Below are 24,763 nucleotides of genomic sequence, written 5' to 3'. Positions count from 1 at the left end.
CCTCCCCTATTCATAGGTTGAAGTCCTAACCCCCCCCCTATCTCAAAATGTGACTGTATGTGGAGATGGGGTCTTTGCAGAAGTAAAATGAATTTGGTCAGGGTGGGTCCCAATCTCACTGGACTGATGCCCGTAGAAGAAGAGATCTGGGCACAGCTGTGTACAGAGGGAAGACCATATGTGTAGGCACGGGGATAAGAAAGGCTATCTATGAGCCAAGGAGAGAGGCCTCCGAGGAAACAATCGGGCTGACACCTTGGTCTCAGACTTGGAGGTCTCAGAACTGGGAGAAAATAGATTCTCGTTGGAACAGCCACGCCATGTGTGGTGTTTGGTTTTGGCAGTCCTAGAAAACTCCTACAATGGGCTAACATAGCCCTGGAGCCCCCTGGTATCTAATAACAGTAATAATAATGATGATGTTATTATTTATTGAGCATTTCCTGTGTTCCAGACATTATATGAAATTGTACATATGATCTCATTTAACGTGCTTGGAAACCCCATGAGGTAGAAGTTCAGAGAGCCCAAGTCTGCATCGTCATGGAGCAATGGCTCTGGGTCTGGAACCTAGGCCTGACTAGGGCCACAGCTGGCCTACATAGTCTTTATACATAGAAAAATCATCTCTTCGTTTGGACATGCCCAACCCCATGCCAGAGAGCAGGGTGCAGTGAGCAGAAGGGGCGGGCTGCATTTCAGTCCTAGCCGGTGGGCTTCCTGGGATCCTGCAGCCACAAGGTGTGTGTGTGGGGGGGGGTCCTTTATCTAGCCTGATTCTGCTAATTGGGCTCAGAACAGCTGTCTTTAGTCCTCACTCAGCAAAAAAACCCAACTTGCTGGGATCACACACCTCCCCTGTCCCCGACATCTCTCCCCCACCCCCAATCAAAGAGACTGACAAGCGCATCTTTGATTATTTTGACTATGAATGTAAGTGTGCCTTTTTGGACAGTTAAAGCTCCGGAATGTTCCAAAGTGCAGCTTTCATGGTGGTGGGGGAAAGGCCTCTGACAGTGTAAATATTTAATCACCATTAAGAATGCTCAATAAATGAGGGGAGTTGGGTTTCAGATTGGCTGGTTCAGATGATTAAAGCACAAAAATCATAGCAGGGTAAAAAAATAATGTACCCTCAAAAAAAGTACCGTCTTTAGAACTCAAGATGATTTCTATTTCTACTCCACAGAGAGCTGTGTGGGTCACCTGTCCTTGAGCCATGAGGGAGCCAAGAATAACCAATTTATCTTTAAAGGTTAGTGGGGGGTGGATGGGCCAAGGTCTGAAGATGAGGAAATTTGGCAATCTCTTAATAATCCTGTGTCAGTAATCATGAATAAAAATGGAATTTCTCAACTGAATTGAAGGGACGGCTGAAGCTCACTCTTAAGGAGAAATGTCTAAAAAGGAAAAAGCAGTATGTTCAGTTTTGTGTCTTATTTGAAAATATACTTCAAACGTTCAGCAGTGTTTTAGAGATCATAACTACCCCTGTCTCCACGTCACCTTCTGAACCCTTAGCTCCCAGTAGTTCCTGGTTTACTTTTAAGGGAAAGCTTTCAGTTTTATGATTTAGCTGGAAAAAAAATATAATCCTACCCAATCGAGTTTCCATTTCTCTGTATCACCAGGGTGAACAGAGTGTAGGAAAGTCTGTGCCAACAGAAGAAAAGTAGAGCTTTTCTTTTGCCAGGTTTGGGGAGAACCAAACACTTGGAAAGTCTAGGAGTTCCAGTGTGCCTGACGGTCTCTCATGCTTTCCACGGATGGACAAACAGAACATCTGGGTTTAGACATGACGCTAAGTCACTTCTCTATCCATGTTTGGAGGGAGGTGGCGGTAGGGTTCTGACAGGAAGCAGGGGACGCATGCAAATGGATACATTAACGAAGGGCCCATGGCAGACGTGTGCGAAAGGGCAGGGCTGGTGACGGAGAAAGGGACTGGCTGCCACAGGCCTGAGGCTGAGGCCGTCGCTGTAAGCCAGAGAAGGCTCTGGGAGAAGGCTGCTCACAGGATCTGTGGTCTTCAAAGGGCACAGCCACATCGCATAAACAGGGTAGCAGGGAAGGAGCTGGGAGAAGAACTATCTGGAAGTTGCCCCTAGCCATCTACCTCTGGATCTCTTGCTGGCACCTTCCACCGGCTGAATCCAACTGGAAGCCAAGAGGCAAGGGAGATGTCCATACATGTCAAGCCCCTGGGCATGAAGCGGGATGGGAGACAGTGGGGAAATGGGTTGTGGAGAGAAATGGAGGATATCCAGCACCGATGGGGAAGAACACAGAAATGGGAAGAATTAGAAAGCGTGCAGAAGGCGGGCTGAAAGCTTGGTCTTCCGTGGGATCTGCAGGCTGCCAGGGTCCGGGAGAAGTTCTTTGGACCTCCATGCTCCCCGTGCCTTCCTCACATGGGGGGACGGGTGCGGATGTCCTTACCACGGGACCAAACGCTGAGCTTCCTGACAGCCATTCATGCTCAAAGCTGATGCCAGTTGCTTCTGGCCCACCTTGGTAGAAGTATTTTCCAGGGAGTGGCAAGAACACAAGAATCAGAAGGGGTACCATTTGGGGGGGGGGGGTGGCGAGCCACTGGCCTCTCACCGCCAGGTCCAGAAACTTCATTGTCAGCTCAGAGCTTCTCCCCCTGTCAAGATCTCAAGGAAATGGAAGTATGAGTGACTGTGAAGTTATCTGTGTGTTTATCTTATCTTCTGCTATTCATTTCAAGAGTTTGAGTTATTATTAATATGACAGCCTGTTTCTGGCAGCTCTTCTCTTTGAATGGGTTTGTGCCAAGTTGCCAGTTATCAAAGGATTCGGAGCCTAGGATTATGGTGGCAGGGAGCCTCGGAACCGGGGTGGCAGAACAGAGACACAGGAAAACACACCGTGTTAAAGGGGGATCCGCATTTTGTGTCTAGTCCTTGATGCTCTCTTGGCTCCATATTTCGAAAGAACAGCAAGAAAAATATAAGCAGGGGCAGACTTGAGTCTTGTGAAACTCAGACAAAGGCTTGTGACCAAGAAACTACTCAGCAAGTGACAGAGATTCCCCAAATTGGAAGAAATAATTAACCATTGATTTTGTGTACTTCATGCAGGGTGAACCCCCAGCTGGTCTGGGAAAACACTGATGATTTACCATATTTTTCTCTCAACCGGCAAGGGTCTCAGACTTTTAACCACTGATGCTTTGGGGGAATGTTTTGGAGAAAGGGTTCAAAAGAAACTTCTTGACACTGAGTGTATTACCTGAGAAGAGCGGCACTAGGGGTCCAGATGATGTCCTAGAACCAGCCTCTTAAAAACAACCAACAGTTGACATCCCCTCTCTAGGAAACAACTCATGGGTCCCCAAAGCTGACCGAAGGCTCTTATCTAGCTTAAGGGAAGTCTTTGGACCTTGAGTCAAGAATTGTTTCTTTTTGTACCTCCAAATCATTCTCCCATCTACAATTGTGAGTCTGCTGCTGAACGACCATGAGCTATGAAGCCGGGACAGAGAAAAGAGGATGGAAGTCATGCTTGGGGTAAATCGTATCCTCCCTACGGAAGGAACAGCCCTTGGCCTTCATCGCTTCAACCAAAGGCAATGGGGCGGTATCCCCAAGCATAAGAACGCTCAACAATTGTCTGGGGCCATGTTGGGCGGGCAAGAAGACGAAGCATTGTGTTCCTTTAGCCACATCTTAACTGCGCTGCGTTTGACTGACTTTTCATGTTGATTGAATTGCATTCAACTCGTCTCTCAGCATCAATTCAAACTTATTAAATGGCTCTCCATCTTATCTGCTTTCAACCGTCTACTCATCAGCAGACTAGAAAGGAGGCTGGCTCATGTCTTTTTTCCTGTCAGTCACCAAAAGGGGCCAGGAGCTTTGATAAGGACCTGGATGCGGAAGACCATTGTAGACTTGAGCAGAGCTGTGGGGAAGGAAGCAGCCTGTCTGAAGTCCTAGCAGGATAGCACTGGTATGATCAGACCCACCGGGGTACCCAAGTGCTGCTGGAGGGGTTGTAACTCCTTGAACGAGGCAGAGAATTTGTTGGCCACCAGAACTGGTATCTTCGGTGCTTTCGATCTCTGTCAGCCTAGTCATCCTACAGATCACTGTCAGATTTTTTTTTTCTTTAAAGTCAGAAAGAAAACTGAGAACACCAATGATAGCTGTCTTGTGACTGTGACCAGTTGTCTGCTGAACAGTTTTTCATGTCCTGAGCCTCAGCAGGAAACCATTGAATCTATAAAGTCCGGTCCGGCAGAAATGAGTCTGATTGTGGATGGTCTGGTTAACCCAGATTGTCGGAGCTGCCTGGGGGAGCTGACTTTCTCATTATGAAGACTTTCCCATCTAGTGAATGCTACAAATAAAACGGCTCCGAATCAGTCTGAACTGCCTGTTTCCGTGGTAGCGGGCCTCTGTCTGGAGGATAAATTTGCACCGTCTTCTTTTTCTTTGGGTTTCAGCCAGTGGTGTGACAAGGAGTTCCAAATGTGCAGCGAGTGACACCCACCAGCATGGGCTCCGTCAGTGGGAGAGGGACGCCGTGTCACCGGTGGGACTCGCACCCCCCCCGGGTTGGGCGCCAGAGTCCAGGGGGGAAGCGAGCTGAGCCACATGCCCACTGATTTCTGTTGTTTGTATTTCCCACGCTTTTCAAGTGTGAGATTATGTCCTCCAGGTGGAGCTTTAGTACACAGGAAAATTGGAAAGGGGCAAACATGTTTGTACAAAATGGGGTAGACTCAGCAAAGAATATATTTACATGCTCCCTAGTCTCCTGCCTTTCTTATGCCAAAAAGTAGGCACAGCTTCTGACTCCCTTCCCCATAGGCGCCTGCAGACAATTCAAGGATGGAAGAAAAGGAGGCGTGCTTCCAGGAGTGCGGCTTGTCGTCCCGGATTCTAGAATGGCGAGAAACTGTAGCCATCAGAGCCATTTATGCTCCTTGCTGCTAGTATTTTTCAGATGTTTCTTTCTCAGAACGAGGCGGCAACGAATTGAGTGGTGATCAAAATGCCAACCATAGAGTATGTTTAATCCAAATAGCTCCCAAGATGGTCTCCTCCTGATTGTCACAGCTCTGCAGGACTCAAGAGAAATTACGTGGTTACCAGTGAAGTAAAACTATCTCCAGAATGGAATTGGACTGTTGCGTCTCAGCACAGCGACAGCCATGCCGCGGCGGGTTCGTGGCAGCAGTGATGATCGCTGTTTTCCTCATCATTCACAGGGAAAAGTGTCACCGTGTCCACAACGGGAATCCGCTCCTATGCTGGGAGGGCTTCGGTGAGTTTCTGCAGGTGTTACTTGGGTACTACTTTTCCCGTTTCCAGCAGAGCAAAAAAGTGATTAAAACATTTCAGGTAGGCAGAGAATGGGGGAGTGGGGCCTGATTATCTTGCAGCAGAGAGCATATCTGATGTGCATTATGGACAGTCTCCCGACTAACGTCAGTCTGGGGGCCCAGGCTTTCTCCCTCACTCATCCCCCTCCCCAGTACCCCGGCTGCCACTGCCACACAGCTCAGGGCAAAGTATTTCCTGCCCACTGGCAGGCAGAGATAATGTCATCCAATTGCAGACAAGGAAATTATTGAATGGGACGATGACCACTGTGAATGCAGAATACGAGAGCCACTGCTGGGATGGCGGGATCCTTTAACTGCATGGCAAGGGCAGAAACTTCTGTTTCTCTTCTGCTTCCTGCCTCAGCCCACCCTCTGTCCCTCCCGCCTCCCCAGGCTCCTTCTCCTGCCTCATCCATCAGCACGGGGGAGAACTTGAAGCGCTATTTTAGAAGCTGGAAACCTGCGGCAGCTGCTCCTTCAAGAGGGTTCAGCATCTGGAGGAAGCCCATTCACCCTATTCCCCCCACCAAAATAGAGTCCATCTAGAGTTGGGGAGCCAGGAAGGGAAGGAAGAAAGATGATGTATCCTGTTACTCTCCCTGAGCCCTGTGGCCTAGAAGCAGCCGGGGAAGGGACAGAGATCTTTTTGCAAAGATGCGTCAGGGTCCTGGGGAGCCCCTTATTACACCCCCCCGCCTCGGGGTCACCTGCCAGACTTGAAGTGTGTTGTTGGTGCCATCAGCTGCCTCAGGAAGCTGGGAGGCATTTGTGCTTCCTCTGAGAGATCATGAACCTAGCCCCACACGTGCAATGATTCAGAAATTCACTGTGCTCCAGAAATTCTTGGTGGCTTTGGGGGCACCCCTAGGTGGGTTGGTGAGACCTCAGAGGGCCTGAAGAAAAGAAGTGGGAAAGGATGAGGCAGAGAGAGAGAGAGAGCCTCTAGGGAATAAAGGGGACCTGGCTCTAAAATTAGAAGGCTGGGCTGGGGAGGGCAGCTTGGAGCATTTCACTTGGGGAACTCTGCAGGCCCACTTGCTGAAAATGATCTCGCAGCCTTATTGGATTGGCCACAGGTGGCACCTGGCTAGAGCGAGAGATGTGTAAGCGGCCCTGAAGCTAGACAGGAATTCGAAACTCACCTCTACTGTTAACCAGCCGTAGGGCCCAGGAGAGTTCCATAACCTCAACCATGATCATTCTCACTAGTAAGTGAGGATGATGATAACAACAGTCACTAATTAAAAGGGTTATTAGGGTATTAAATGAGTCTTAATCCATGGGGTAAATTTCGAACAGTAGCCGGCACATAGTAAGTGCTCAATAAATGTTAGCCAGGAACATTAAGGCTAGATGGTGAGTAGAACTTTCTAAGTGCCAGGTCTGGGAGCCTGGGACTCCGTTGCCAAGGGAGATCAGAGAACCTTTTCAAATATGGGAGCTCTGGCCCTGGGGATTGTCCAGAACCAGAGTCTCGGCGCCTGCCTTTCCCCCACCTCGCTCCTCTGACCCGGGGAAACCCAACCCCTGTGGCAGGGACGCCTCCGTCCCCTGTGCCTCCGGCTCGTGCACGTCTCCCGCGCGCCTCCCCAGGGCCTCCCTCCCGCCGCTCCACACCTGTCAGCCGCCCTGCAGCCTCCCTGTGGCCTGCGCCCTGGGCCTCAGTTGCAAACCCTCGGCGCCCTGGGTCCTCGCTCCCCGGTGCCTGGCGCATCCCCCGGCCGCTCTCATAAACAAAACCCGAGCGTTGGAGCAGCCCCGCGGGCGGACGCGCGCGGGAGCCCGCTCGGCATACTGCTAGCGCGCCCCGGGAGCCCCGGGAGAGCCAAGGGGCTATGGTGGCGGCCGCGGCGGCAACAGCAGGCGGCTCAGCTTTGTTATGAATAGATGAAAGAGGCCACCTACACAGTAACCCAAATTACAAGACCTTCCTCCTCCTTATCTCACCGAATCAAGAGGGGAGGGGAGATGGGCGTGGAGGGAGGGAGGGCGGGCGGGCAGGAGGCGGAGGGCGGAGGAGGAAGAGGATGAGGAAGGGGGCCAGTTGCATCCCACTTTCACAATGGGAAAGTGAAACGCACAAGCGCACCCAACCTCTCCAGCCCTCCCCGCCTGCCTCGCTCCCCTCCGCCCGTCCCCTCCCTTACCCTCCGCGCCTCCCCGCGAGCGCCAGCGCTGCACAGAGGAACTCTCCGGAGAAGCAGGGCGAGGAGGAAGCCGCTCCGGAGCGCGCAGGGCTTGCCGCCGCCGCCGCCGCAGCCGCAGCCGCCACAGCCGCCGCGCAGGCTGCCGGAGCGGCCCCGCCGCGTGCCGCCCTCCCTGCTCTCCTTCCCCGGCGAGCCGCGGGGATGGGGCGGCCGCGGGAGCCCGAGCGCGCGCAGGAGCCGCCGCCGCCGCCGCCCGCGTCTCCGTCGCCGCGCGCCTGAGCCGCCGTCGCCGCCGCGCGCCCTGCCCGGGGGCGGCCCCCCCAGCCCCATGGAGGTCTCCCGGAGGAAGGCACCGCCGCGCCCCCCGCGCCCAGCCGCGCCGCTGCCCCTGCTCGCTTATCTGCTGGCGCTGGCGGCGCCGAGCCGGGGCGCGGACGAACCCGTGTGGCGGTCGGAGCAAGCCATCGGAGCCATCGCGGCGAGCCGGGAGGACGGCGTGTTCGTGGCGAGCGGCAGCTGCCTGGACCAGCTGGACTACAGCCTGGAGCACAGGCTCTCGCGCCTGTACCGGGACCAAGCGGGCAACTGCACGGAGCCCGTCTCGCTGGCGCCCCCCGCGCGGCCCCGGCCGGGGAGCAGCTTCAGCAAGCTGCTGCTGCCCTACAGCGAGGGGGCGGGCGACCTCCAGGGGCTGCTGCTCACCGGCTGGACCTTCGACCGGGGCGCCTGCGAGGTGCGGCTGCTGGGCAACCTGAGCCACGGCTCCCTGCGCAACGGCACCGAGGTGGTGTCGTGTCACCCGCAGGGCTCGACGGCCGGCGTGGTGTACCGCGCGGGGGACCAGAACCGCTGGTACCTGGCGGTGGCCGCCACCTACGTGTTGCCGGAGCCTGAGACGGCTAGCCGCTGCAACCCGGCGGCGTCCGACCGCGACACCGCCATCGCCCTCAAGGACACGGAGGGACGCAGCCTGGCCACGGAGGAGCTGGGCCGCCTCAAGCTGCGCGGGGGCGCGGGCAGCCTGCACTTCGTGGACGCCTTTCTCTGGAACGGCAGCGTCTACTTCCCCTACTACCCCTACAACTACACGAGCGGCGCCGCCACCGGCTGGCCCAGCATGGTGCGCATCGCGCAGAGCGCCAAGGTGCTGCAGTTCCAGGGCCAGGCGGCCCTCGACTGCGGCCACGGCCACCCCGACGGCCGGCGCCTGCTCCTCTCCTCCAGCCTGGTGGAGGCCCTGGGCGTCTGGGCGGGCGTGTTCAGCGCGGCCACCGGGGAGGGCCAGGAGAGGCGCTCCCCCGCCACCACCGCACTCTGCCTCTTCAGGATGAGTGAGATCCAGGAGCGCGCCAAGAGCTGCCCCTGGGACTTCCAGACGGCCGAGCAGAACTGCGTAAGTCCTGCCTCCGGGGCGCCGCGGGGAGTATTGGTGTTGGGGGGCCGCCGCCGAGACCGAGCGGGAGGGAGACCCGGTTGCCATTCACCAAGTCCCGGGTTCCCACAGCTCGGTGGCTGCCGAAGAGCCGTTCTCTTACGGTCTCCGAGACCTCGGGCTGCCCTAAAGCACAGCCGGAGTTCCCCAAAGGGAGTGGAAAAGGGAGGTGGAGAGGGTAGGAGTTTGGCTGAAAACTCTAGTGCTGCACCCCAGTGCCGTCCTTTTCTGTCCAAACGACGCTTGTTTGGGGCTGAGCCTCCGCAGGCAGCCTACCCCCCCCCCCCCCCCCCCCGCTTCCCTAATCGCTTCCCCGGGTGCATGGGCTTAGCAGGCGTGTGGGTTTGACCCTTCTCTACACGGTTACCAAACACGGCGCCCTAGGCAGAGAAGGCGGTTGAACCTAAAGGGCGCGCTGCCACACCCCAGCCTTTGCGCTCCCCCCCCCCCCCAACCAGCAACACACGTGATGTGGTCAGAAGAGTTGCTAGCCTGCTCAGCATGGGTCAGTGCTAGCCTAGAAGAGGGGCTCCCGCTTGGGGGAACAGAACCCTCGGCGTGACCCGGTGTGAGGGGGCGGGGCTGCGGCTGTGCTGTGAGTGCTCTGTGGTCTCCGGGGGGAGAGGCAGGGGAGGCTGAGGTCTCTTTGTGGATAAAAGCTTCAGCCTGGAGGGGAGAGTGAGATAAGAGGTTGGGATGCCGCACAGTTTATAGGCTGCATGTTACCGGACTCGACTGTGGGGCTCAGGGACACCACCCTTGTGTTGTGCCCACCCAGCCAGAGCCCAGGTTCCCGCCCCCGGGTTCTTAGGGCAGCCACAGCTTGACTCTTGAGATTGGCAGCTCTTTGACTGGAAAATAAAGCGGCGGTTCAAGAGGGTCCAGTTGATGGGGATTAGGGAGCCATTGTGCACTTCTCAGAGGCCGTTTTCCTTCCAAGGCTGCTGGCACGTCGACTCCACATATGGCCCCTGAGAGGGGAGCCTGCTGAGAGCCTCCTTTATAACTGGACAGAAATCAAAGAGCAGAAATTAACGGCTACAGGTGTTGCCATTGTTTTGGGGTAAAATGCGTCAGAGAGGAAGGGGAGACGTCTCCACTTGGAAAACGTGTTGTAGTGACACATTGTTGTGCAAACAGGGGAGCCTGGGCTCTAGGTATGGTAATGTGTGTACAGAAAGACCCTCCCAGCCCCACCCACCCCTTTCTCTGCCAAGCACATCTTACCAAATATTCGCCCTGTTCTCCAAGGAGGGAGAAAGAAAAAACAAAACGGAGGTCCTTTCGAAGGTTCCTTAGATGGTCATTTGCTTCTCCCTCCTTGCCTATCAGTTGTGTGCTGGGACCTGCGGGTAATGCCTTCATTTAGTTACTGGTATAATTTTTTAAAGCATAGGTTATAACTAGTGCTCCCTAAATGTCTTCGTCTTGCCATACACATATACTGTTTCATATGTTTTTATTAGATGTTTAGCATCTGAGAGTTCAAGTGGGGCAGAAATCGTTGCCTTCTACTTCTCCATAGAAAGACTTGAACGCACCTCCAAATGTTACTTAGTGCCAAGCTTTAGACATCCTTGGTCTCTGGAGTTAATGACAAGACAGCTCAGAGGCCCACAGCGGGTAATAACAGTAGAGGTCCAGGCTCTGTCATCTGACAGCTGTGTGGATGTGTGGAGCCAAAACAATTCTCTTGACTGCCTCTCTGTACCCGTTGGGTCCTGGAAGACTTCGCTCCCTTCCAAACCCAGCAGGCATCCCAAGTGCATTCCGAATCCACGTTTTGGCTGGATCAGGTGTTCCTACTTGCTCTGGGATGAGGAGGGGAAGGGAGGGGGGGGGGCAGTCGGAGAGCTGTTTATCCCTCTTCACGGGAGCTTCTGGAGAGAGCTTTCCCTTGGAAATCAAGCCAGGTATAAATACACGCTGCCAAAAATCTGGAACCGGAAAAATAAATAATTAAAAGGGGTCCCTCCGCAGCCTTTCTTGCTGCTGTTATTTATCAAGAATTCCCAGTGTGCTGAGAGCTGTGGATTCTGAAAGACAGGGTCCCTACCCTCTGAGCTTGTCATCCAAGTTAAATAATATACTCTGGTTCAAACAATAGCATGTCATGGCTGCACAGGTGGGAGCTTGGAGTTTTGCTTTTTTTTTTTTTTTTTTCTAATTTAAGTAAATTCCTTGCTGCTACTATGCATTAAAGAGCCTTAATGGAAGTAAATTTCAAGAGGGGTTTGAATGGGGGGGGGAGGTGGTAGGTTTGATGAAAAAGCTGACAATTTTTCGAACCTATTAAACAGGCAGATAAGATACTTAATTCAACAGCTATTTGCTTGGCGCCTGCTTGTGTAAACAATGCCGTGTGCTGGGTGCTACTGGATTTGCCACTGAAAGGACAATAGCAGGTTGCAGCCCCATTTAATGGGGTCACAGGATCAGCGTGCCCCCAACTGTCACTCAGAACAATGATGTCATTTGATTGCATTTGTTCTGCATTTTATTTTCTAGTTTTGAATGCAATGCATTTTGGAAAAGGCAGACTGAATTACAGGTGCCTAAAACCAGAGACTGACTTGAAACACTCTAGAGGGAGCCTCAATAGACTCCAACAGCGATTCCTTCAGAGCAGACCCAGGGATTTTAACAGTAACCCAGAGGCAGTGAGGCACAAGCGGCTGAGTTGGCTGGCCTTCTCCTTTCCTACTAGGTGGCTCTCTCTTCTTTTCCATCTTCAACCAGCCATGGGTAGCAAAGTGACAGGAGTGACTGGGCTGTGTTTTCTCCTTTCTTGGTTCTCCTATGTCAGTGGCTTCCGCTGGGGATTAATTTACGAGGTGCTTGTGCAATGAGTGTGTACCCAGCTGTTCACATGCTGGGTCTTTAACTTTTCTGCCTTGGCACCAACTTTGAATCACTTTCACAACTAGAGCAGGTTACCTTCAGCCTATACCCACGTCAAGGGAGCTGATTTCCGCAGCCCCTTTCTCTGATGACCCTAATAAGTATTGGTACAGCACTTCCCCATATATTTTCTCAGCCCCTGATCAAGTCTAAAGTTGATTCTATGAGGAACAGCCCCATCTACCTGATGAGGAAACTGAAGAGAAGTGACTTGCTCAAGATAACAAAATAAGTGCCTGAGCCTTCTGGCTTAAACTCAGATCTTGAAAGTCTACCTCTGTATTCTTCCCCACCACTCTAGTGTTTCTCAAACTTTCTCTTGAAAGAGGCAGCCACCAACCTCCCGTACAATGTGGGGTTGAAGCTGATCGGTGCTCTTTAAAGTGTTTTAAAATTTCACGTGATTCCCCCACTCCCCCCCCCCCCCAGCTCATTCTGTTAAATTACATGCAAGTTCATGAACTTCCTTCCCCTCTGAACTCCTGCTACTCTTGCCACACCAACACACCCAAAGAAAAGTGGATGCACGTTTCCAAGTCTGGCTGTTCCCACAGTGGCGTGGTCCTGGGGTTGCTTGTGGTCTACACATGGTGTCCACCTGCTCCATAGACACTAAGGGTGGTATGTTTTTCATAACCGTCGGCTAATAGGGTGGATGCTTGTAGTTCATTCTTAGCTCTTATGGGGAAACACACGCCCTTCCACACTCCCGTAAGTCCAAAGCCTGATAGAATTTAACCGTCATGTGGACAACCACAAAGACACTCACGTGCTCTCCAGCAGACAGTCACCCAAGATCCTGCTAGTGGTGGTGTGCAGAAGTACTGTCCCAGGATCTCTCCGCAGTGCAGACTTGTGCATTGCCTCTTGACCTCAAAATCCACAGTCTTCCTGTGATGTTTATTCCTCCTTTAGTTTCTGTTATGATCCTGTCTAGCCATTTCACAATCTGCAGACTAGCTGGTGAATTCTCCCCCTCTACACACATCTGAAACACAAGGGTAGATCTAGAAGAAAAAAACCAAACAACAACAACAACAAAAAAAACCCCAAAAAACAAAGCAAAAAAAAAACCCCTAAAAAAACCCAGTACCGACTTAGAGGGGAAAAGCAATATAGCTACTACCTACTAGGTTGTTCTAATGGCCAGGCTTTGGGCTAAGCACTTGACATGCCTTATTTTCGGTTGATTCTCACAGTCCTCCTCTGGGGCAAGGACTGAAGTTGCTACTGTGATTTTATAGGTGAGAGAATTGAGGCTGGAGAGCTTTGGTTAGATTCCACAGCTGTGAAATGGCAGAACATTTAGAACCAGCGGGGGTGGGAGGGCTGACACGTGGACCTGAGCTTGTGAACCACCGCCGCAGGCCACCCAGGATGTGATTGTTGGGTTCTGGTGTCAGTCCTAACTTGTTTGGAGCAAGTCAGGCCCTCCTGACTGCTCTGATAAGATCAGCTGTTTGCGGACAGTAGATGTGAAAGAATGGAGCATCCATGGCTCCAAGAATGGCATTTCTCTTTTTGCAGATTGTACAACCAAGAAAGTTCAGACTCTAAGAGGGCCGTAGCTCCTCTTCTGTCAACTTTTGGACTGTTTTGACATTCTTTATATTAAGGCTCACAAACAACCTCAAGAAGACCAACAAGGCCTCAAGGGGCTTCTCCTGGTCTTTGTTCTTGGACACAACCCAGCTCAGGTCCTGAATTGAGAGAGCTCAGCCTGTTAAGTCTGGGTTATGGCACCTCTTGTCTCCCTGTTAGCATCCACAATTAAAACGCGAGCCCCAGAAGGTTCAGGAATTGGTAGCATTTTGTTTCCTGTTGAACGCAGAGTACTTCGCTTAGTACCTGGTGTGTAGTTAGGACTTGAGAAATATTTGTGGAATGAGCCAATGCAAGGTCTTAGAGGATCCTGTTGGAAATATTTCCTTGCTTAGGAGCAACACTTTCTTGAGTCTGTCCACTTCAAACTGCTTGAACCATTGGCTTTTTTTTTTTTAATGTCTGATGTGTTAGAACCTCTTTCTTCCTGAATCCCAGGCAATCTGGCATTCCTCCGCCCCTCCAGGTCTTCCCAGAAATCCCCATTGATTGGAAGAGTCAGACTTCTGGTTTTACCAATCTGCGAGTTAACTTTGACCATGGAAACCCAGCATGGTTGGAATTCCTATGATATAATTTCATAGCATGTGTGGTTGTGCTTTTCCGTGATGGGAGGAAAGGGCCTGATGCTGCAAGGCAGTGGTTCTCAAAGCGCAGTCGCTGGACCAAACGCATCAGATCAGCATTGCCTGGGAACTTGTTAGAAATGCACATTCTCGGGCCCCCCATCAGATTTACTAAATCAGAAACTGAGTGGGTAGGTAGCATTTTCATTTTTTCTGGGTAAATACCCAATATTCCAGTGGAATTACTGGAGCCTACGGCAATTCTGTTTTTAACTTTTTGAGGAACTACCATACTGTTTCCCAGAGTGGCTGCACGAGTCTGCATTCCCACCATCAGTACAGAAAGGTTCCTTTTTCTCCCCATCCTCACCAACACCTGTCGTTTCTTGTGTTGATTTTAGCTATTCTGACAGGTGTGAGGTACTAGCTCTTCGTGGTTTTGATTTGCATTTCCCTGATGGTGAGTGATGTGGAGCATCTTTTCATGTGTCTCTTGAACCCCTGATCCTCTTCTATCTGCTCAAAGCAAATGCCTAGAAAACCTTCTAAACTTTTTCCATTTTTGAGCTTGTATTCTGAGTCTCAAGAACCTAGAGGTCACAGTTTAATTAGCCCCTCCACTCTTGTATACAGCCGTCTATTTGCAATTCATTTTAGGATTTGGGGGGAGGATTTCCAGAGTTTTCCGCTCTCCTGTACATCAGAACCAGCTCCACACCTTGAAATTCTCTGAGCATCTACTCTTTAGAGCGTCAGGGCTCATACGAATCTCTGTCTTAGGCACAGTTGGTTACGTGAAACAAGCATCTACTTGAGCAAGCTCAGATCAGGGGGCGGAGGGCTTAGTGGAAAGAACTAGGGCGGAATTCCATGGAAATCTGGGAATAGGAGCAGGACTGTGTAGGGGTTTCAGGCACAAACTCTGGAGCCAGGTCAACTGGGACCAAAGGCGCCATGTATAAGTTGTGGGACCTTGAGCAAATTACTTACTCTTTCTGTGCCCCAGTTTCTTCATCTATAAATCGGCATCCTGTTTGCTTCATAGGACTATTGTCTGGACTGAGAAGTTAATATGTCTTGGATAAACCCCACATGACCCCTAGGAAATGCTGTGTATGTATTTACTGTCCTCACCATCAGGATTATTGATAGTAACAGGATGTGGCTTCCTCGATACGGAGTTGAAAGGAGGTTCTGGACCCAAGGCAGCTCAAAGAAGCTCAGCAGCAGGAAGTAACAGTTGCTCATTCTAAGGTTCCACTGTCAACATGGCTTAGCCTGGCTACTTCCCTCTCTCCTGCCCCCAGTGCCCTCTTCTTCCTCAAACATCTGCCTCTCCAGCCCTCCACATGAATGCTGCAGCCTGCTGTGATACCCACTCTACGTTTCAACAGCATTTAACCTTCTGCTCTGGCTCCCCACTGGCAACAACAATCTGTATTGTTTACTCAGATTTCCAGGAAAGAGATCAAGCGTCCAGCTCACCTTTTCACACCAAATTAGAGCCCTAGTTCAGGGTAGGGATTTCTGGTTCTTGGGGCAAGATGCCTGGCCCAGTCAGAAGGAGGAGGTCAATAGGGCAGATTCCCTGCACATGGAATGGTGAAGAGCCCTGCTGTGGACGCCATGTCGTTTATAATAACAAGGTACCATCTCTCCTCCCTCTAAGCTTCTTGATGTTCTCTGTCTTCCCTGAACGTGTGGTGGCCCGTGGCTGATCAGGACTGAGGCCTGCTCTGGGAAATCCCAAAGTCTGCTGGTGGGGGGGGGGGTCGGGGGGGAGTGGGGGTAGGGCAACTTGGAGGACTTATGGGTCTAACCTGTTTGTAGGAGCGAACTACTACTGTAGAAGTAGTATTAAGTTTGCTGTTTCGCTTTTTATGAAATGTGCCCAGAGTGGGGTTCTTTTGGTCTTAATATTCTGTTTTGAGGAAAACGGTAATTTTCCTACTGTCACAAAATTAAATAGAATTGTGACCTTTTCCCCCACAGTCTGTGGCTGAGTTTTATATTGGTTTGTCTGCCTCAGAGTTGCAGATACTGCTCTCCTGAGAGGAGTTACAGTGGGGATCTGACCCCAGGAAGCCCGGTCTTGCTACGCTGGCCGGTGGTCTCAGCAGACGTCAGCATACCTTTCCTGTAAAGGTCAGCCCATCGATAATCATGGGCTGTATGTGCCACACCCCTGCTGCTGAGTGTGCTGCTGTTGTGTGCAAGCAATTGTAGATGATACACACGTGAGCAAATGGGACAGCGTGCCAATAAAACTTTATGCACACTGAAGTCTGAGTTTCATATAATTTTCACATATGAAATCTCCTTTTCATTTTTATCCCCCAGCCATTTAAAAATGTAAAAGCTATTCTTAGCTCCTGGGCCATTCAAAGAAAAAAAAAAAAAACCCAAACAGGCGTCGGCCAGATTTGGCCCACAGGTGGGAGCCGCCCACCCTCCCACCCTTGATGGCAAGGGGGAGGGTAAAGCAAGCCTGTGCAATGTCAGGGGACGCGGTGAGAGGTAGCCAAAAAACCCAGTGGATGCCCTTAGATGGAGGGTCAGACTCAGCCAGGAAAGATCTTGGAGGCTTCAGAGAGGTGATGCTACAGCTGTGTCTCGAAGCTGTGTGGAGGAGGCAAGGAAGGGAGTTGCAGAGAGAGGGGACAGCTTGCACACAGGCGGGATGTTGAATAAGCTTGCGAACCGCAGGTAGCTCCCCCTGGCTGGGAAGCATCCAGAAATGAGCAGGCAGGGCCAGATGGCTACAGGCTTAATGAGACAGGCAAAGACGGCTGGACTTTCTCCTGATGGTCAGTCGCTTTCAGATCTTCCAAACGCAGTTCTTAACAATCAGTCTTAACCAGGAGCCCCGTATGAGAGAGTGGTTAGTACTCATCATTGACTTGCTGCACTGGGTGAGTCCCTGGTCAAATGCTGGGACACAGGGGGCAGCAGGGGTTTGGAGGTTCCGAGAACCCTGTGGCATGTCCTTCACCACCTTGCCTGTCCCTGAGGCATCTCAGAGGGACTTCTAGGATTCTGCCAAACAGGGTGTGAAAACTATAGCCATGGCTCATGGAAGACAAGAGCGGGGCGATACGCAGACACGATCTGATGGTGTTCTAGAGCCATCACTCAGAACAGTGGAGAGGCAAAACCACGGATCAGAAGGATGCTCCCTGGTTCAAACCAACAATTTATTGGGTTTCTATTACATGCCATGTGTTGTGCTAAAATACTTCTGTCAGTGGTAAATAGAAGAGATAACATGTAGCAAGTAAAGAAGTTTTGTTTTTTTTTGTTTTTTTTTTTTTTTACATTGGAATAATAACTAGCATTTATGGAGCACCTACTGTTACCAGTGGTGTTCTAGCACGTTAGCAGCAGAGGCACAGGCTAAGGTTGTGAGCTTAGCTGGTACTAGTGAAGGTTCTGTTTAAGCAGTTTGAGTCGACACTAGGAAGATGAGAAAGGGTATTTGTAGATGGCCCCTTGGAGAACTGGGACACAAGTACTCCTTGCACACTGGGCAAGTGCAAGGGCTCAAAGGAGTATGACTTGGCCGGCTGAAAGAACAAGGTTAGCCTGGTTGGGTACTGGGGAGGGGGTAAGGGGAGAGGGTTGCGGTAGGAGGTTGGAGAAGGCGGCAGCAGTAGCCAGATCCTGTAGGCCTCACAGGCCGTGGGAAGGAGAGGATGTTTTATTTGCAAAGCATGGAGGAGCCTTGGAAGGGAAGTGACACGATTGGCATTGAGTCCCTAGATAATGCAGTTCCATGGGGAATGGATGGGAGGTTGGCTCTGGTAGAAGCAGGAAAAGCTTCAGGCGGGAAATGACGTCACCTTAGTCTAGAGTGGAGATGGTGAACATGGAGAGAATCACATGGATTCTGTGGATTGCAATAACCCAGCTGACGATATGATAACCCTGTAGACGATATGAACCAGGGTGTTGGCAGTGAGGGTGGAGAGGGAGGGATTAAATGAAATACCTTTTTTAAGATGTAGACTTGAGAGGTTTGGCGACCAGTTGGAAGACAAGTTGAATTTAGTTGATTTGGTGATGCCTTTGGGACAACCAGGAAGAGCCACCATGCAGGCAGGGGACAGAGAAGTTAGGGACTGGGGATGTGCCAGGCTCAGTGTTCAGCTCGACACGGTGCTATTGAGGCTGGATGTGCCTCCAGGGGAATTGCCAGGTCTGTTTCCCAAGCGTCATAAAAGGGTCTCACACCTAGTGGGCCCTCGATACACATTTGTCCAAAGGGAAAGGTGTTCTCCATTTCACGGAGAAGATGGTGATTCTAGCACAGTGAACTGAGAGCTTCCAGGAAGAGGTGATACCTGGAGCTATGTTGATAGGAAGCCAGGGAGCCCAAAGGGAGGGACATTTCCCTGTGAGGGAATGAAGCTGGATTTCTTGTTGCTCCCCTATCACCCCCTCACCCCGACCTGGTCTTGGAAGAGTCTGCTGGAGAAGCATTTGCTCAAACAACCAGCTGCTCCTAATCATTGCTCACTGACATCTTCCCGAGGCTACATTTTCAGCAGTGACCAGTCTTAAGAATTGGATTCCAAGTGCTCACCCTTCCTTCTCTGAGGCAACAGGAGGAGTACCTAGCCCAGAGCACCCAAGGGTTGTAGGTGTCATGGAGGGCCAGCCTCCTGTGCAGCAACATCTCTGTGTCATCGACCCCAAGGGCTCCAACCACCTTGGAGCCCTTGTGCCATGGACTTCTGTGAAGCCTATAGATCCTTCTCCAAATAACGGTTTTAGATGCATAAAATAGAAATGAATTACAAAATGAACCAGTTATATGGCTACAGAGATAGAGCAAATTGCGTTTTTCAAATTGAGCTATAGTAATATGTCTCTTTTAAAAATATGGATTGATTTATTTTAGAGAGAACGAGAGCGAGAGCATGTGTGCATAAGTGGGGGGAGGAGCAGAGGGAGAGAATCTCTAAGCAGACTCCCCACTGAGCTAGGAGCCTGTTGTGGGACTCGATCTCATGACCCATGGGATCATGACCTGAGCCAAAACTGGGAGTCGGGTGCTCAATGAACTGAGCCACCCAGGTGCCCTGAGATGTAGTAATATATCTTAACACATTAACTAGCAGGATCTAGCAGTAGTAACTCCCATAATTTCAAAGTAGAGATAAGCCTAGATGATATTTAGAGATATCTGAACAACTATAAAATGATATGAAAATAATCTGATTTCTTTTGGTGACAAAGTCACAGTTTCCATTAATACTACTGTGTCCTGCATTCATAATTAAAGAAAATGCTGTATTTCAGTTGGAGTTAGGTGAAATATAGTTGACCCTCTAACAACACAGGTTCGAACTCGGCAGGTCCAATTGGATTTTTTTTTTTTTATAAATACAATACTGTAAATGTATTTCCCTTTAGATTCTGTTAAATATTTTCTTGTCTCTAGTTTATTTTATCTTAATACAGTATAGAATACATATAAGATACAAAATACATGTTAATTGATAAGGCTTCAGGTAAACAGGTTATGGGTTGTTAAGCTCTGTGGGGAGTCAAAAGTTATACACAGATTTTCATTGGCATGAGGGGTTGGCACCCCTAACACCTGTGCCGCTCAAGGCTCAACTGTAAATTTATTTTTTTAATTCCTGAATTCTATCCATGAACTGTGGATGTCAATGGATCCCCTCCCGAAACCATTCATTTCAGTTGTTATTTCTGAAGCCAGCAACACAAAATATAATGTATTTTCTTTCAAAGCCTATTTCTTTGGCTTATTTTGATAAGAGGGGGTTTATTCCCATTTGTATTTTATAGATCACACTCTTGTCCAAGAGCAAGTGCTCCATAAATGATGGGTGGGTAGGTGGACGGTTGGTGGTGGATGGGGAGACAGGTGATGGTGGATGGAGAAAAGTCTCAGACAGGTTAAATGACCTGCCTAAAGACTCACGACCCATAAGTAATAGAGCTTGAACTTGAACCCACATTTTTTTAACTCTAAATCTCTTGTTCTGTTTCTTCTTCCATGGTACCATTATGCTATTTTCATTTTAAAGAGTTAGCCCAATGCAAGGCTGTGTTCATAAATTATGGTATTCTAATCATGAAAAAAACAGTCCAATTATTCTTTTTTGGTCAGAGAACAACCCAAAGTACTTTGTTCCCATGGGAGAACCATATTTTCTGCAAACTGACTCTGTAGACTGCCTATGGACTGAGAGGGCAAGAGACCCAGAACTTTCTCTTATGACTTGTGGAGAAACTATGGATGTAAAATTTGGAGAAGGCCAAGATGTATGGTGGTAAGAGGTGTAGGGTAGTTAGTATTGCTCCCTAAGGCAGAACCAAGGTCCACTGTTCACAAGGACAAATTTTGGCTCAACTGCAGAACTTGGTAATTACTAGACCTACTTATCCATGTACCAAGGTATTGACTGAAATAATTCAAATGTTGATCCACATATTTATTCATGCATTCAATAAACATTTATTGACAACCTACCACATATCAGATGCCTAGGTGTATGCTGCCTTCAAAATGCAGAATCAGAGAAACTATTATTAGAGCTGGGAGTCTGTCTACTGGGTAACAGATAATAAATAAAATTTTGAAACAATCTTGCAGGGAAAAGTGGAGTTCTATGATTCATAATAATTGGAATAGGGATGGAAAGGTCTATAGTTACATGTCGGCAAGGAGATGACATTGAATTTGAAACCTGAAAGATTAGAAAGATCCAGCATACAAGGGGAACTAGAAATAACATGTGCAAAGGCCCTAAGGCAGAAATATGGTAACATGTTAAAAAGTCTCGAACTGTGGGAATTGAGGTGGAATGAAAGAGAGGACTGGTGGGAATAAATGAGAAGAAGTCCACAGGGATGAACTCAGGTAGGATCTGGGGAGACATCTGGATGTAGTTCTAGTGTGATGGGAAGGTGATAAAGAAATTTAGGCAAGGGAGTAACATCACTTGCTTTATGTTTTAAAGGATCACTCTGACTGCTGATCAGAGAAAGATTATAAGTTGAAAGGGAGAGATCAGGAGATTGCAGTAGATCAGGAGAGAGATGGAGGGTGCTTAGCCTGGGGGCAGACTATGGAGATGGAGAAGACCAATGGGATTGTTGGCAAATCCAGCTGAGATTTTTCATGTATGGCTGTGGGGAGTGACAGAAAGGAGCTGAGGGTGATTGGTGACACCTTTCATCATGTTGGGGAAGACTGGGGAGGAACACGGTTGGAGGCAAGAAACTTCTAAACAAGCGTTTTCCAGCAACTCCAAAACCTGTGACAGATTCCAGTGGTTCTCAAGGAGAAAGATGCTATTTGTTCAGTATGTAGAGATGTGGGGGAAGGAGCTTTTATACTTAATCAAATGACAGGATGGGGGCAATACTGACATTTTATGGACAAGGGTCAGGGATGCTGAAAGTCCTGTATCACACAGGACTGCTCCCATGATAACGAAATACCCCATCTAGAACACCAGCAGCTTCCTTGTCCAAAAACATTTGTGGACTGAGAGCTTTTCAACTCTAAGAATATAGAAAAATGTGTTTTTTTCCCCCACTGTCAGCCATTCATCTCTTTTTGTGAATTATTTGAGTCAGGTTCTTTTCAGAACTAATTGACTGAAATTAGCCACAAGGAGCAGATGGAGATTTTGATGGAGGAAGAGGTGTAAAGCAGGAAGGAGGAAAGATAAATCCTGGAGAGTGGGACTTTGATGGTGGGCAGGGCTTCGAGGCTGACACTGAGGGGTTCAGAGGGAGGAGAGAAGACAGAAGAGCAAGTGGGAACAGGCAAAATTCAAACTTCATTCTGTGTTTCCTGAGGTTTGACTGCTAGTTGCCTGATGCCTGCTGGTATACACACTGTCCAGCCATGTCCCCAAACTTCCCTTCACCCCTTGTGCACACTTTGAACTTTTGCTTTTGATCATTTGAGTCCTCAGGGTAAATTCTTCCTTCAGAGGATCAGAGAGTTGCCGTAAGCTTAGAACCCAAGCAATGTTGTGTACTCTAGAAGAATAAAGAGAAGCAACAGGAGTCTTAATGGCTAATGAAATCATGAACTTGGGTGAGAAATTGTTCCTTCCATCTCTCTACCTTAATAAAGATCATCTACTTATTTTCACGTACAAGGTTTTATCTGAGTCTCACAACAATGCTAACAGGCAGAGCATATATATTAGTCTGTCCATTTTATAGATTTGGTCATTGAGGTTCAGGGACATCTCAAAATCAAGCAGCCCATAGCGGGCAGAATGGGAGGAGGGGTGTGTGTGTGTGTGTGTGTGTGTGTGTGTGTGTGTCTGCACAAATCTCCAGTGTAGGACTCCACCTGAGGTTTCCCAACCACAAGTGGACCCCTGGTGAGTTCTAGGAAATGGTGAAGAAACTGTTTCAAAATAAGTATATGCCAAAGGAGAGGAGCTGGATACAAAAGTAACTGCCCAAGAGGCATTTTCTCAAGGTAGAAGTAGTGAATAAGCCCCCTGTTGGTATCTTTCCTGGAAACACCAAACTGAGGGAGTCTTTTCAGCACCTTGGGAGTAGAAGACTTGACTCTTGCTGGGTCCCTAACACTTGAGGCCCCTCTTTCATGCACATTGCCTCCTGCTGTCCCCATAACAGCTCAAGTAGGGCTGGGAACAGCCTCCATTAGGCATGATGAGTCAGGCCATCTTTTGCATGGTAGGAGCAAGGCCATGGTGTTACTCAGCTCCGGAGGGTGCCATTCACCCCAGAATACATGACTGGAGCCCCCTGGAGTTGTACGCTGGGAGTGTGTATTGTCAATGAAAGGTCCTATAAGGGTGCTGCCAGGAGGTCAAGCTGTTTCCGCTTGCGATGGGCCCACTGCTCCCCATACACACACTTTCTCTCACACACACATGCCTCCAGCCCTCCCCCTTCTGGGTAGCCTTGGTTCCACTTTGGTACGTGGAGCCCAAGGCTCTCTCTTTTTGAGCCCAAACATTGTCTGAGACCAGGTAGCTTTTTCCCTCAAACGGAGGAAACTTTCCCTCTTCAGGCTAAAGCGTGGGTGTGACGTCGTGGTGAGACATGGCAGGCGGGAGAAGCAGAATGACAACTCTGAGGGAACCAAGAAAGCCCAAAGGGGAGACAAGGTGTAGAGCTAAATCAAGATTGGATTCTGTCATGAAAGGCAGAACTGGCAAAAGCATCATTACAAGGCATTAACCTTGTTACACAAAGACGAACAAGCAGAGGCTGGGATTCAGAAATAAATTACACATAATAAACTAGACAGAATAGGCTGAGAGCCACATTAGCGATGACGCCCTAAGGGGAGAGAAGGGCAAGATAGAGAATAGGCCAAAAAAGAAAAAAAAAAAAAAAAAGAGTAAGAATAATCTCTGGAAACAGGGGGCCGACTGCACATTTCACCCCTTTTTCGGCTTGGCTCCCTGGCTATTAACTTCACTTCTATGAGGAGGTGTCTCTGAAGGCTGTCTCTCTTTTGTTTTCATTTGCTGAAATGAGCATAAGAAAGCCACTCAGAGGGCCCCTTTTTCCATTCACGGGGACTTGTCCATTTCTGTGTGTTTGTAGCACAAAAGAATCCATTTCCATTCAGCCAGAGCTGCCCTTAGAGTTTACGTGAGGTCCAAGCCGGCTCTTTCCTATTTTCTTCCAGGCTCACTGATGTAATTGGCTGTGCAATCCTGACCGTGGCCAAGGTCTTCCACGGTGAGGGGAATAAGCGTCAGCCAGTTCTTGGTCCCTCGTAGCTGAGGAAAAGCTAGAGTCTTGTGTCACGTCCAACACAACTCTCATTTCTTGCAGCGACTTGCTTTTGGTTGCAAGTAACAGAAAACCCATTCAACAGCAACTTAAACCATAGCATCTGTTGTTAGTAAATGTTTAAAGGCTCAAAGCTGTGCTCCATGGTGTTCTCAAGAACCTAGAGCCATTATTTACCCCCGCACCGATTTTAGCATGTTGATTTTCATCCACCATCTTGAATCTCATGGAAGCAAAGTGGCCATCACTCTGGGCACGGGGGCCTCACACAACAGTTATCAAAAGGAGCAAGTGAGGGGAGAGGGCAGATGGACTCTTCTCAAGAGCTGCTGCTTATCGTAGAGATTTCTTCTCAGAAGCCCCTTCAGTGAACTTCCCCCATCTCACTGGCCCAAACTGGACCAGGCTCGAAGGAGTAGGAAAGCAAATGCTTGGCGGTGGAGAATGAGATTACCCCGTGGCTTAGACCCATCATAGTTTCCCAGACTACCAGGTCAAAGTCAGGGTTGTTGTGGCAAAGAAGGTAGGAATAACTGCCTTGAGTGTGGCAGCAACCATTAGTGTTTTAAAATGAGGTAATGAAAACAAATATGGATCTTGTATTTCTGTGCACCGGATGTTGTTCCAAGGTTCACTGGGCTTGCATACTTAGAGTCATTATCAACCCTTGCATCGCATAGAGGAGGAAACTGAGTCGTGGAGAGGTTAAATAACATGCACAAAATTACTTAGCTGGGAAGTGACAGAGTCAGGATTAGGTAAGGTGATAAAATAGTCCGTGTAGCACACAGTCAGTGCATGTTACTGAGACCAGCAAACAGGGACCAGCATGTTAGGACTTCTGCTATCACTGGTGTACTTCTACTATCACTCTTCTCTATTGTCCCCTACCAATAAGGCTAAATCGTAAGCCTTATTCACAAATGAGAAAGCCAGCCCCCAACAGGGTCACACAAACTGCCCCGGTCAGCCAGGGAGTGAGAAC

General features: G+C 49.6%; 1 protein-coding gene across 3 annotated transcripts in view; it reads left to right on the top strand.

The window, feature by feature from the left end:
• The first annotated feature begins 7,815 nt into the window (after positions 1-7,815).
• Positions 7,816-24,763, top strand: part of PLXNC1 (plexin C1) — a 143,097-nt gene continuing 126,149 nt past the window's right edge. For all 3 annotated transcript variants that reach the window (XM_059402345.1, XM_059402344.1, XM_059402346.1), the window contains exon 1: positions 7,816-8,896. In XM_059402345.1, coding sequence (XP_059258328.1) covers positions 7,832-8,896 — 1,065 coding nt within the window. In that variant the 5' untranslated portion in view covers positions 7,816-7,831. The remainder of the gene's footprint in view (positions 8,897-24,763) is intronic.

This window comes from Mustela nigripes, chromosome 6, assembly GCF_022355385.1.
Source record: "Mustela nigripes isolate SB6536 chromosome 6, MUSNIG.SB6536, whole genome shotgun sequence".
Classification (NCBI taxonomy): domain Eukaryota; kingdom Metazoa; phylum Chordata; class Mammalia; order Carnivora; family Mustelidae; genus Mustela; species Mustela nigripes.
The sequence above is the reverse complement of the archived record's forward strand: the minus strand, read 5'-3'. Positions and strand labels throughout refer to the sequence as shown.